The sequence below is a fragment of the Leucopleurus acutus genome, assembly GCF_964270905.1.
Source record: "Leucopleurus acutus genome assembly, chromosome: X".
Lineage (NCBI taxonomy): Eukaryota > Metazoa > Chordata > Mammalia > Artiodactyla > Delphinidae > Leucopleurus > Leucopleurus acutus.
The window spans coordinates 96,727,301-96,741,021 of NC_139148.1; the positions used below are offsets into that span (position 1 = coordinate 96,727,301).

The 13,721-nt window shown below is 43.3% G+C and overlaps 1 protein-coding gene across 2 annotated transcripts in view; it reads right to left on the minus strand.

The window, feature by feature from the left end:
- Positions 1–13,211, minus strand: part of DCX (doublecortin) — a 109,749-nt gene extending 96,538 nt beyond the window's left edge. Inside the window, exons 1-2 of one of the 2 annotated variants that reach the window (XM_082864940.1) lie at positions 12,814–13,211; positions 3,822–4,162 (exon numbers count right to left, since the gene is read on the minus strand). In XM_082864940.1, coding sequence (XP_082721066.1) covers positions 3,822–4,162; positions 12,814–13,177 — 705 coding nt within the window. In that variant the 5' untranslated portion in view covers positions 13,178–13,211. The remainder of the gene's footprint in view (positions 1–3,821; positions 4,163–12,813) is intronic. The other variant, XM_082864941.1, reaches the window with a different exon arrangement.
- Positions 13,212–13,721: the final 510 nt, after the last annotated feature.

Here is a 13,721-nt window from a genome sequence, read left to right on the forward strand (position 1 = left end):
ACAAGCCCTGAAAAGATCAAAGGCTCCAAAAGCACATCCGAACAAAATAAAAACAAAGAGATGAGAGCCACGTCCACAGGTTTCTTGTCAATCAGCATAAGCCAATCAGTCAAATGGTACACATGAGAACAGAAGCAACAATAAATCTGGTATAATCAACTGGGCTGCTTTAACTGATCATTATTTAAACAATGGGGGAGAAAACGACTTCATTTGGTCTGTTTGGGATCCAGTTTGGGATCCAGTTAGAGCAAGACTGAAACCAAGGGATGGCCTTGACTTCATGATAAAAACGTTCCACAACAAAGAGCCTTGACCATACTTTGTCCTTTCTGCCTGGTGCCACATTTAGCCAAAGACAGGCATGGAATCTCATCCAAGCAAGTCCGAGCCATTGCAACACATGTGCCTTCAGCCTGCACAGAGGAAGATCATATTCCCAAGCAGTAAGAATACCCACCAGTAATCAAAGTGACTGACAGGTGTTAACATTAGGGCTGTCATCACTAGAACTGGGAGATGGGCTGGGCTCCAAAATTTTGAATTTGGCACCGAATTTCAGTATACTCAGCACCTATTCTGTAATTAGTAGGTTTTGTCCTTGCACCCCCAAATTTTGTTATTTAATGTCCTTGCCGTAACCACACAACAATGTTTGATTTGTGGGTTACCCCATGCATACCAGTGAGGTTAGAGTAGTTAGCTCCTAATCATTCAGCATACTCTGTAAACAGCATTTCCTAGTGTGCTCCTAGAGAGTGTGTGTATGTGTGCGTGTGTGCGTGTATCTGTGTATTCCATATGTTTGTGGTTAAAAAAAGATTGGGAAATCCCGGGTCTAAATTAAATGGGTTTCCTTTCTGCAGGACTTCTCAGAACATTTAATGTGCCAATGGGCAATGTGAATCTCTAAGAAAGGCATATAATTTGCAGCATTTCACAACTTCATTTGACCACAAAACCCTTTTATGAAGAGCTCCTGGGGGTGGGGAGATGGGGACAGTTCTCAGAATACACTTCGGGAAAAACTGCTTTCAAAGTCTGCTCTCAGTGACTTCCAAGTGAGTAATAGATCGGAGCTGCCCGGGTGGAATATGCACTCCTTTGGAAGCCCCCCTATGTCTTCTGATAGACCTAAGGATAGTGTCTGGGACATTGAAAACAGAGGGCTTCTCAGAACATATCAGAACAGCTACCTGGGCCATGTGAGAATCTCCTTATGTCAACAAACATTTATAGAGTATCCACCATGAATCAGGAGCTAAGCATTAAAAAACAAACAAACAAAAAGGTTAAGATTACTTTAACTTTGCATGGTGGAGACAGAGAAGTTTTCAGAAATAACATGATATTTGAGGTAGGGCTTAAAAGATGACCCCCGGGGTCAGGGTAGGCAGAGGGAGACATTTTAAAGAGAAGGAACATGGGCTTCCCTGGTGGCGCAGTGGTTGAGAGTCCACCTGCCGATGCAGGGGACACTGGTTCGTGCCCCGGTCCGGGAAGATCCCACATGCCGCAGAGCGGCTGGGCCCGTGAGCCATGGCCGCTGAGCCTGCACGTCCGGAGCCTGTGCTCCGCAAACGGGAGAGGCCACAACAGTCAGAGGTCCGTGTACCACAAAAAAAAAAAAAAAAAAAAAAAAAGAAGGAACAGTATGTGCAGAGGCAGTGATGCCTGCTCCCTTGAGCACTCCTCCCTGACGTGTCTGTACACACAGCATATCATACTCTGGCATTTCCTAACGTGTTCCCCAAAGAAATGGGAACCAATCCTTGAAAGGAGTTGGAAAGCTTGCTGTAGGATGAAAATCCACCCATCACTGGACTGGAACTTGTTTACCTAAGAGGCGGAGGTGTCCCTTTATTTATCATTAGGAACAATCACAGAATGCTGAGGTATGGTACATCCCACAAAATGCTGGAAATTTGTGGTAAGAATGATGAAGGTAAAGTAGGGGGAAGAGTGCTAACACTTATTAATATATATGTAAATTGTCTGACAATTTACATATTTTCTCAATGATGAATTGTATGCATACGTATTTACATTGCATGTTTTGATTTACAGAGTGCTTTCATATCCGTGATTTCATTCGATCTTCATGAGAATCCTGTGAACATGGGTAGGGCAGGTGTGATTAGCCCCTTTGTACAGAGGAGAAGTGTGAGCCTCAGGACAGGTACGTGGTTAGCCCAACGTCACAGAGTAAGTGGCAATACCCAGATTAGAAACTAAGTTTTCTACATCCCAGTCTTACGTCCTTGATTTGTATTTCTCCTCTACCTTCAAGAGGCTGAAGGTACAGGGAAGCAGAGTTATACCTAACGTTAGAAAAATCTTTCTAAAAATCACAGCTGTTCAACAGTGAAATAGGCTGTTTTATGAAATTGAAATGATTGTAGAGTATATCCTTGCCATAGGAGGGAGATTAAATGTCATGGCTTCTAGAGTTAGGGTCACCCTCAACTCTAAGATCCACTGATCATAAAATTCCTAGACCCTACTTCTCCGAGGTGAGGTTTACGATGATTAATCCTGTTCCTGGACAGCTCCTATTCATCACACACTTGGTCCTCAAAAAAGAGATACTCTTAGATGCTTAGGAGTTAGAACTTTTCCCATCGCAGATAAACCCATTGCTGTGGTACAACAAACACAGATCACATACAACCAGCACCTCCAGGTTTCTCTCAGATCACAAAATGGTGGCGAACAGATAGAAGCCACACATTTATCCAAATTACCACGTATATGAGTTTGCATTTTCCCAGAAACTTAAAATCTTGCAGCACACAGTATATATCAGAGATTATGGGAGGAGGCACAGTTCTGCATTTGAACACTCAGCATCCTGATATGGTGAATCTATTTTTTTTTTTAAGAATCTATATAGTTGTTCAAACACCAAAGGTATTTTAAGAGGTAGAAAGTACGGACTGATAATAATCCACACTTGTCTTATCTGATGAGGGACCAGGATTCTCTTTACAGCCAAAGAAACCAGCCAGTGTTCCAATTCCCCTGGAACATTTTTTGTCATATATTTACAGCTCCCTGTGCTCAAGAGAATGGTGCATCTGTCTGATGGAGACGCCTGGCTGCATTCTTTCCCAGATATTAATATAGGTGGCACTTTAGTAGCATAACCAATGACATGAAGAACCTGATTTGGAGAGAAACAGATGGTACCATCTTTCTTGGGCTAATTTTAGGATCCTGAAATAGTCCCTTTCCACACAAACCATCAGTGGAACCAGATTAAGACAGCTATGTCACATGGAAAAGGGAGACAGAAAAAAATGTGGTCTAGTGTGAGGCAAAGACAACGAACCAGAAACCTCAGTGCTTCCCTTCGTATTCTCCTGTCATAGAACATGAGGGTCACTTCCACCTCTTTTCATCAGAATGGATGCTGAATACCAATGTAAGAGTATCTAAGAAGAAATGAGTGGGCAAATCTCATTTCTAGTCACATACATTGAACGATCCAGGTTGCATCATGCACTAGCTAAATTCATATTCCAAGGAGTTTGTAGGACCTAGGCTCCAACACATCTTTTCTTAGCAGATAAGGAAGCTTGTAAGTGACCATTCTACCTGGCAAGTCAGAAACAGATAGAATTTCAAAGCCTCACATTCCTGGTCCATTGCTTTGTCTGCTGCAAAGACCTTTCTCCCAAATGAGACATAATATATCAGGTAGGGATGATGAGAGGTAGAGGAAGAGTCTCCCAACCAGAAATGATGTCCGAGGTGTAAGATGGTCAGCCAAGCATTTAGAACAAATGAGAAGAGGTATAATCCGGGGAAAAAGCACCTACCTGTTTTCCATCCAGAGTGTAGAGTTTTTTGACAACCCCGGTCTCTAGTTTGATGGCTTCAGTGATATCAGTGAGGACTTGCTCAAAAGAGTGGGCTGTCTTCTTGTTCAGAAGCACACGCACAGCCTTCCGAGGCTTCACCCCACTGCGGATGATGGTCACCAGCTTGGGGCGCACAAAGTCCTTGTTCTCTCTGGCCTGGGCACTGTTGCTGCTAGCCAGGGACTGAGGGGCTTTCATATTAGCAGATGTCTTCACATTGACAGACCAGTTGGGATTGACATTCTTGGTGTACTCCACCTTTTTAAAGAAGTTGTCTGAGGAGCAAACATAGCTTTCCCCTAAGGGAAGAAATAAGTGGTGATTAGTTTAACAGCAGGTATATGGACTATTCTAACCAAACTAATACACACTGACCTCGAAGTAGGACTTCTGGAAAAATGGTGATAAAAACAAACTTCATGTGCAATTCCTAATTAGGCCCTCTAACAACTGGGGTCATTCAAATTCAAGAGCAAGTCATCGGCAAAATATTGAAAAAATCCTGTAAAGCTAAGGGTCCCAAGGATAATGAACATACCTAAGTATAATTTAACAAGTGGGGTTCTCAAGTTTGATATGATTTCATTTGAATTGAAAAGTTCACGTTAACTCCTAGGATGTGTGTTAATGTCTAGGGGCATTACTAGAGCGTTTTTAACATGTCTCTATTTCTTAATGTTCCTGTCCTATTTCTGGACTCACAGCCCTATTTGTTATATTATGAACTGAAGAGAACTTTCAAAATCAATACATTTTTATTCCAAGTCAAAGTGACCAAAGTAACGTTGTGTATTGGGCATACAGTGCAAACTTGCCCAGAAGCCCGATTGTACTTTGTACAGAGTATATGGCAAAGCAGTAGAATGCTAAAATGTGAAATGTGTGTGTGTGGTGAATGTATGTATGTGTGTATCATTGTGTCTTTTACCCCCATACCCAGGTGGAGAAACTATCTAAATAACAACCTGTAGAGACACACACACACACACACGCGCACACACACACACACACACACACACACTATTCCTTGTGTCTGCAAGTCTAGCTCTTGCTTAAGAAATGCTCTCCCCTGTTTCCACCACCCACCCCTCATCTTTCCATCTTCCTGAATGCCACACACCAGCTTGGTGTACTCAGGGCCATCTTCACCAGTGCTCACCCTTGGCTGCCACAAGTAATGAGGTGGAGACGTGAGAATACACCATACAGCCTGATTTATGGATTGGAGGGATCTAGTGTAATTTTCACATTTACCATGGGCTAGAGGAAATGACTAGTACAGCGGAAGAAATGCAGGGGCCAGAGGCAACAGGAGGGGATTAGACACCTGGGACTAGAAGCTGGAGAAAAGAGGAAGAGAGGCTCAGCCTCGGGGAGAGACTATTGGAAAAGGTTGAATTTTTTGAGTGAAACACATTAGCCTCAAGGTATACAGAAGTTCATCCAGAGGTTGAGATGCAGAAAACCAGTGTGACTAAATCAGGCTTAACTCATCAGTAATAACGCTAAATCGATCAATCAATCAATCAACCCGAGCCCGTGCAAAGAAAGCATCAAACACAATTATCATCTGATGGCTCTTCTTCCTTCGGTCTCAGCAGGAGAACCGAGCAGAGACATTCACAAACGCCGGGGCTGATGATTCACTCCCTGTGCAAATATTGATTGCTTTGCTGTAGCACCAAAGCCTTTAAGTCGTGTTAATTGATAAATTTCTCAGTTAGTGCTCAGAGAAGATTCAGTGAGATTCCGTAGGGCACCTTTGAGGACATTTATATGTGTGTGTGGAGCGGGAAGGTAAGTGGCTTGTAACGTATGCAAAGTGGCTTCCAACACTGCTCTGAGTCCCAGATGTTGCTAGTGTTCTGTCTTGACAAGGGGACCAAGGCATGGTTTGTAGATGAGCACAGGCCCTCACTCCTGCACCTGGTGCATGCATGCACAGCCAGGATGGGGCGATCACAGACCGCAGCCTAAAGAAACCCTCATTTCTCTGGCTGCCACTGGCTAACCCAATCCTACACAAGTGATTAGAGGATGTGGTCTTTAATTTTTGACTTAAAGGATGAAGGAACCCTTTCAATTCCCCCATATATTCACAGCCAGTATTCCCCATACCCTAGAAATGGCACTCTACCAGATGCACGGGCACCTTCCACGAGGTCACTGCCTCTGAGTCAGATGTTTTCCGTAATCTGTCATGTACTTTGAAACTCTTGTCAGACAACTGGTGGTGTGCAAATGTATGAGGCTATATATTTATGATTTCACTCATCCACAGTCTCCTCTGGAGAGTCAGCTGCGCAGCCCTATTAGGACTCTGGACTTTTTTTGCTCCCATCTCTTAAACCCCTTAAGCCTCTGAACTATGAGTATGATTAACCATCCCCCATGAAAATGAACATGATGGCAGACAGCTATAGTATCATATGGCACCCAAGAACTTTTCAGAGGGCCCAGCTCTCAGGCAAATCTATGTTGAACACTTTCCAACAGTACATTTTAGTCTCTCCACTCTCCTTCCTTTTGGCCCCAATATGAAGTAATGGAAAAAGAGCAGCTGATGTGATGTCAGTCACAATGGGGTTCCCCAATATTTCCTAGTTGTGTGCCCTTGGGCAGACTGACCTCCCTTGGCTTCAGTTATTTGTCTGCAAAGTGGGGATGATGATAACAATACCTACCTCTTAAGGTTGTTCTGAGGCTCAGAGCAGGTGATGCATGATATGCAGGGCTGAGCCCAGAGTCTGCTACACAGTAAGCACTTGACAAATGCCAGCTATCATTATTACTAAGACCCTAATCTGAAGGAATAGAGAGAGAACAAGAAAAGAGCTAAGAAGGAAAGGAGGAAGAAAGGGTGGAGAGAAAGGAGATGAAAAGAGGAAGAGTAGAAGCTGAAGGAAAGAAAAGCAGCAGCAGCAAGGGCAACCATCTTGGAACTGAGCTATAATCATTATATAACATGAGCACTGCCCGGGACCCAGGCTTCAAAGATCATATTTCCTGCTGGCTGAAAGGAGGCCTCCGGTTGCGTCAAAGGCCAAATGTGGTAGCTTCATGGATAACACCTAGCAAAGCCACTTGCTGCCTCTGCTGGTGCACACTGAGGGCAGAATATCTTTTAAGACTATCTTTTTTTAGAGCAGCTCTAGGTTCACAGCAAAATTAAGGGGAAGGTACAGAGATTTTCCATATGCCCCCTGCTCCCACACATGCCTCCCCCGTTATCTGTATCCCCTACCAGAGGGCAGGATGTTTGTGGTGGTTGAGGGGGAGTCAGACAGACCTGGATTTAAATCCCAGGCAGGCATTTACAAGCTGTATGACATCAGGCAAATCATTTAATCTCTGAGTCTCAGCTTTTCTGTCTACAAATTGAAGCTATTGCGCTAGGTGACATCTAAGGCCCTTCCAGCTCTTAAGGTCTATAAGAAGGAATTTTCATCTCTTTTCCATCTCAAACAGGCTCTAGGAGATAAAGTTGTTATGGTACTTACATGTTAAAGAAAAGAAATAGGGGCCCACCACTGAGGACTCTCCCCTTGTACTACTGGAAAGACATCAAATGTGCTGCTTCTCTCGACCAAAGCTTCCTGGTTCTGTGTTGCACCTTTACACAGCTGGGTTCCCATCCTGCCACAGCTTCCAGGGGCCATTTCCCACTCATTAGAAGCCTAGAAGGAAAGCTGGCTTCAGAGCCAAGCAAGGTGACAATCTGCTGGAATCGACAATCTGCTTCAGGGCGAGGGGGTAAGGAAATGAAGTCATGGAAGCACAGCTGAAAGGGCAGGAAGGGAACAAGCTATGGGCTCCAGATGATCTAATGTCTACCTCCCTTCACTTTCAGGAAAGCTCCGTTTTCAAAAACATTAAACATGTTTATAGCTGCTCAGTGCAAAAGCACTTCTGTCTGGGCTTCCTCCTCTTTTCCTGGGCTTTCTCCCTCAAGAAGGAAAATATTAAATGGTGGTTTACTGTATTATCAGGTCTATTAGTGATGTATCACTCTCCCAGGTATCTTAAAATCCTCCTCTTTGGCAGTGTGCTTGCTTTAGTAGTTAGAGGATAAATTAGTGAGAAAGTGGTTTCATCTCATTGGAACAAATGGGCTATGGCAAAGAAAGTGGATCATAGCTGGTGTCACCATACACATCTTCCAACAACACTGTCACAGTTGTAAATATTCTGTCCCATGGTCTGCATAATAATGCTCAAAAGGACACCCCTAAGATTGATCTGGGTACTTACATACAAGGAAGTGGGGAAGGAATTAGACAGTACATGAAGGAAGAATAATTCTCCAATGGAAGACTAAACAAGACAAAACGAAAAGGCACTGGTGGATTTCATTCACTGACCCACTGGGAATATAGCTAATACATATATGGCCATATTCTGTCTGGCTTCATGAAGACTGTTCGTGTACCCAAGGAGCTGTGGGAAAGCTGACATCAATAACCTGAATTTGGTCCAAAATGGTCCCCTTAATAGTTTCAGTATCTAGCAGCAGACAGTATAGACTAGAGGCATTAGACAAAGGAGTGCCACAAGGCCAGAGAGATTATTAACCAATTGCTTTCTATTTCATTTTATTTTAGGCTAAATACTTAATAATGTGGCCATTTGGAAACATAGCATGTTCTATGCTCCATCAATCCTTTAAGATCTACAAATCAAAAAACAAAAACAGGGCTTCCCTGGTGGCGCAGTGGTTGAGAGTCCGCCTGCCGATGCAGGGGACACAGGTTCGTGCCCCGGTCCGGGAAGATCCCACATGCCGTGGAGCGGCTGGGCCCGTGAGCCATGGCCGCTGAGCCTGCGCGTCCGGAGCCTGTGCTCCGCAACGGGAGAGGCCACAACAGTGAGAGGCCCGCGTACCGCAAAAAAACAAAAACAAAAACAAAGGTTTAGGTATTGCTAGGAATTCCCACCATTGTACATAGCTGAAGGGGACCGTCAAGATCACTTAATCTAGTACTTCCCAACTTTAAGTGCTCATAAGACTCACCTGGGGAAATCTGTGAAAACAGGCTCTGGAGCACTAGCCCTGAAAATTGAGTCAACAAATCCGGGGCGTGGCCCAGGAATTGATATTTTTCTAAAGCTCTAAAAGATTCTGAGAGGCAGCCAGGTTTGGGAGCCACTGGCTATTCCAACCCTTCACTGGCATCATCATTTTTTTTTATTGGAGTGTAATTGCTATACAATGTTGTATTAGTTTCTGCTGTACAACGAAGTGAATCAGCTATATGTATACCTATATCCCCTCCCTCTTGGACCTCCTTCCCACCCACCCCCATCCCACCCATCTAGGTCGTCACAGAGCACCAAGCTGAACTTCCTGTGCTTTATAGCATGTTCCCACTAGCTATCTATTTCACGCATGGTAGTGTATATACGTCATTCCTAATCTCCTAATTCATCCCACCCTCCCCTTCCCCACCCCCCGTGTCCACATGTCCAATCTCTACGTCTATGTCTCTATTCCTGCCCTGCAAATAGGTTCGTCTGTACCATTTTTCTTATTACTGTTATTTTTTTTACATCATGAACAATAATAGTACCTTGTAGCTGTAGTTTTACCTTGTCAATGTGTTTCCATATTTATCATCTAATTTTATCCTCACAATCACTCTAATAGATAAAGAAGGCAGGTATTACTAGTCTCATTTTACAGATGAGAATATTACAGTAGATATACAAAATGTGGTCTATACATACAATGAAATATTATTCCTCAAAAAAAAAAGGAATGAAGTGTTGATACATGGTATAGCATGGACAAACCTTGGAAACATTTTGTAAGTGAAAGAAGCCAGTCACAAAAGACCATATAGTGTATGATTCAATTTACATAAAATGTCCAGAATAGGCAAATCTGTAGAGACACAAGGTAGATAAGTTGTCACCTAGAGCTGGAGAGAATACGGGAAATGGGCAGTGACAGCTAATTGGCACAGGGTTTCTTTTTGGGGTGATGGAAATGGTATAAAATTAGATTATGGTGATGGTCTCACCACTTGTAAATTTTTTAAAAGTCATTGAACTGTACACTTTCATTGAACTGTACACTTAAGTTGGTGTATTTTACAGTATGCAAGTTATACCTTAATAAAGTTGGTTTTTTTTACGTTGTTTTAAAAAGAGAACATTAGTCACAGTGATGATAAGGACAAACTTATAGTCATGTAGCTTAACCAGCTATAAACTAGGATGACTCAAATAGTACCAGCCACCCTTTATTGAATGCTATCATGTGCCAGGCAGAATACTAAACACTTCGTATCCATTGTTTTATTTAATCCTCAAAGCGGTTATTCCCACTTTACAGATGAACAACTGAGGCTCAGGGAATCTAAATGGTTTCCCCCGAGTTCACACAAGCTAGCAGGTGGCAGAACTGGGATTTGAACCAAATCAGATTCCAAAGATTTCTTTTCCTATTATAATCTTCTGCCTCTAAGATGAGAACCCAATGCCTCTGACTCTTCACCCAGGGATCTTCCAAACTTTTTCAATTTGAAGTCTCTTGGGAAGCAACATGTATGAATTACTATTTTAAAATCTTTCTTTTAACCTCTTCCAAAGGTGAAAAAAGTAAAGGACTTCTGTCCTCCATTCCTACAGTTGCAAAGGACAAAAAACAGGAGAGAAAAAGACCCTTTTTCTTTATCCTCTTCATATCTGTACCTTTTCCCATCTGGCTCTGTGGTAGTGGGATATTGGTCACATTTCTCAATGCTGCCCCAGAGATACCCCAGAATTTCCTTGACTGAATGGGCCATACTCAGGACTGAAAGGGCACTGAGGGCCACTGCAGTTTGTGGTTGTACGTGACTTGCGGATAAATGCAACTGAGCCTTATTTACATTCTGCATAGTCCAGAAATTCACCAGGAAGTACTACTACGGCACCCGGGAGTGGTAGATAAGAGGAGTCCAATCTAGCAGGACTCAAAAGGATCAAGAGAAAAGGAAGCTGCAGTCTTCAAAATTGTATTTATTACCTATATTGAGCTAAGATTATCACAACACACACCCCAATACACACACACACACACACACACACACACACACACACACACACACACACAGAAATCCAGGGAGGAAAATCAATATCAAGGGCTAGTCCTTGAGCAAGACATGTTAAAAAATGGATTTGGGGGAGTGGGTAATCTGTGCATGACACCACACTTATATCAGACACAAGAACATTCTAATCCTTGCTCCAAATACAATGTCACTTGATTCAGAATTCTGCCCGAGCATGTATCGTGGTCTTTAAAAGATCGCAGCTAGTGGAAATGATGGAGATATACTGGGTGATTCAGGGTGCTTTGTTTATGAAAATTCTTACAGAGAAACCCCTCCAGTTTGACTGAGATGTGGATTTTCCAGTGACAAAAGACACACACCCTATCGATTACGCTGTTGGACAGCTCCCTCAGCCTAGCTTCAAGTCCTTCAAGTTTGCCCTGACTCTCCTTTATTTTAAGATATTTGCTAGGATGGCCAATCCTTCAATGTTCAGAAGCAGCCTAGGATTAACCTCCACCTGGCCATCCAGCACCTGATCAAATAATCTAAGCCTCCTCAGCATTGTTTCTCAAGGTCAGCTTGAAGAAAAACCTCACACTTGAATCCCGAGACCCAGATCCAGTAGCCATATGGACACTGTCTTATAAGTAACTAGCCCCAAATCACTCAACCTGACTTGAGAAACAGCAGCTACTTGCGAGAATGTGGTCTTGTACAAGGGAAGCCCTCATGCTCCTTTGTCTAGAAACACAAGAAACCTAGAAGCAGTGAAGCAGAGGCAGGGCACTCCCATCCATACCAAGTCCTTTAATGTGTTGTTTCTCCTTCCTCGCCGGCTGTTTCAGAGAGATCTGCCTGTTCTAAACTCCTCTTTGCTTGGGGGAATGGAAAGAATGAGGAGGGAGGGCTGGAGCGTGGGAAGAGGTTTTGGGGGGAACATTTTCATTATCACCACTCCTGAGTGCTGTCCTTTAAAGTATTGTCAGGTTAAACCGATCACATATATTACACCCAGTAAAAGGTGGGGTAGGGAGGCATCCTCAAAATACTTGATTTGATAAAGTAAAATATTAAGACCATGTCCCAAGATCTATTTTTCTAAATGATCACAAAAGAGACTTCATGGCTGGGCAAGTTTTGGTAAGAGCTGGGATTTTCCCTATATTTGAGCTGGGTACACAGGTTGTCAGGATTCTCAGCAATCTTGTCATAAAATTCGATTGCAAAACCAAAATCTGACAAGGATTTAAACAGATTTAGGTACAGTGAGTCAGTTCCTATTCTAATAGGGATAGTCTTTATTAAAATACCAGACATACCTACAGCTTTTTTTGGTATTTCTCTCAATGACCTCAGCCTTAGGGACACACCCTGAAGTGGGCTTTTTAGAAGCAACAGCTGAGCAGTGACCACTTACCTAAAAGTATAATCCTCTGTGAATACGTCCAGGAAGTCCAGCTTTTAGGGTGCATATTTCCATGAGTTGCAATTCACAAAGAGTCTCTCAGCAGTTCAAAGGATATTAGCATATAATATTTTCTCTCTGTTAACCCAACCAATCTTCCTTCCTCATTTTATACTCCTAATGATTTTACGGTCTGCCTCAATAGTGCTATTTAGAGTTAACTATGAACACATTCTAGAGTAAATGACACAATCAGATTTTTCTTTGTATACCCTGGGAGAGAAACACAATGCATTATCGTCGCCAGCCACACTTCAACGCCAGCCGAAACTGAAGACCATGAAGGGTAACGGCTAATGATTCTGCCAATGCCTCTAGAATTAGAAGTCTAAGCAGCAACCTTGTGTTTTTACAAACACATTTCCCAATTTCTTTTAATGAAATGTACCCATAACTAACGATGCGCCGCCTCCCACTAAGGGCCACCACCCACTCCTTGAATTACCTTCTTCCAGTTCATCCATGCTTCCGATTTTCCTGGATCCATCAATGGTGTAAATGTAACGCACTCCCTGAGGCAGGTTGATGTTGTCAGACAGAGATCGTGTCAGGTCAGCCAGCAAGGCGTCGAAGCTGCGAAAACGGTCAGAGGACACAGCGTACACAATCCCCTTGAAGTAGCGGTCCCCATTGCGGTAGAAACGTACCTTCTTGGCCTTCTTCTCGTTGCTCAGTGCCTGCAAGGTTCGGGTTCGGTAGAAGCTACAATGGGCGCTGTGAGTGGGGCTAGGCAGCCCATTCATCCGTGAGCCTCTCATGTTCCTGGATGTCTTATCTCTTTCATCAAAATGTCCAAAATCAAGTTCCATATTTTGCTGGAACCTCAGAGACCTGAGTGTTGGAGAAAAGGGTGGGGATGAAAAGAAGCAAAGAAAAAGGGGTGAGGAGGAGAAAAAAAAAAAAGAAAGGAATTCAAATATTAGCCAGATCCGGATCTGCAATCTGCTGCCTGTGAAAAGAACTGGTTGAAAAAAGCCCGTGACCCATCTGCTGCTTGCCCCTGACCTGCAGGAATATTGATTTTAATAGAAAAGAAGGAGGGGCTGGAGGGGTGCTGCTGGCTGTGGGCACTGGGGTGAGAGATGGGGAGGGAGGCACTTCTGGCACTGTTCCAAACACAGGAGAGGGAGGGATTTTGAAATAGCTTAAAATCCTGGGACTTCCTGACACTGGCTCCTATCAAATTGTAACTTCAGGCTAAATACATTAAAACTGGCATCTGTTTCCTCACACATGCCCACATGACTAACGCTTGTAAATGAATCCATAGCCCGACAAAATCCCCCTTGAAGGGAACAGAAGGACCTAGCCAAGGCTAGCATCTCTAGCTCAGGAAGCAATCTTTGCATCTTA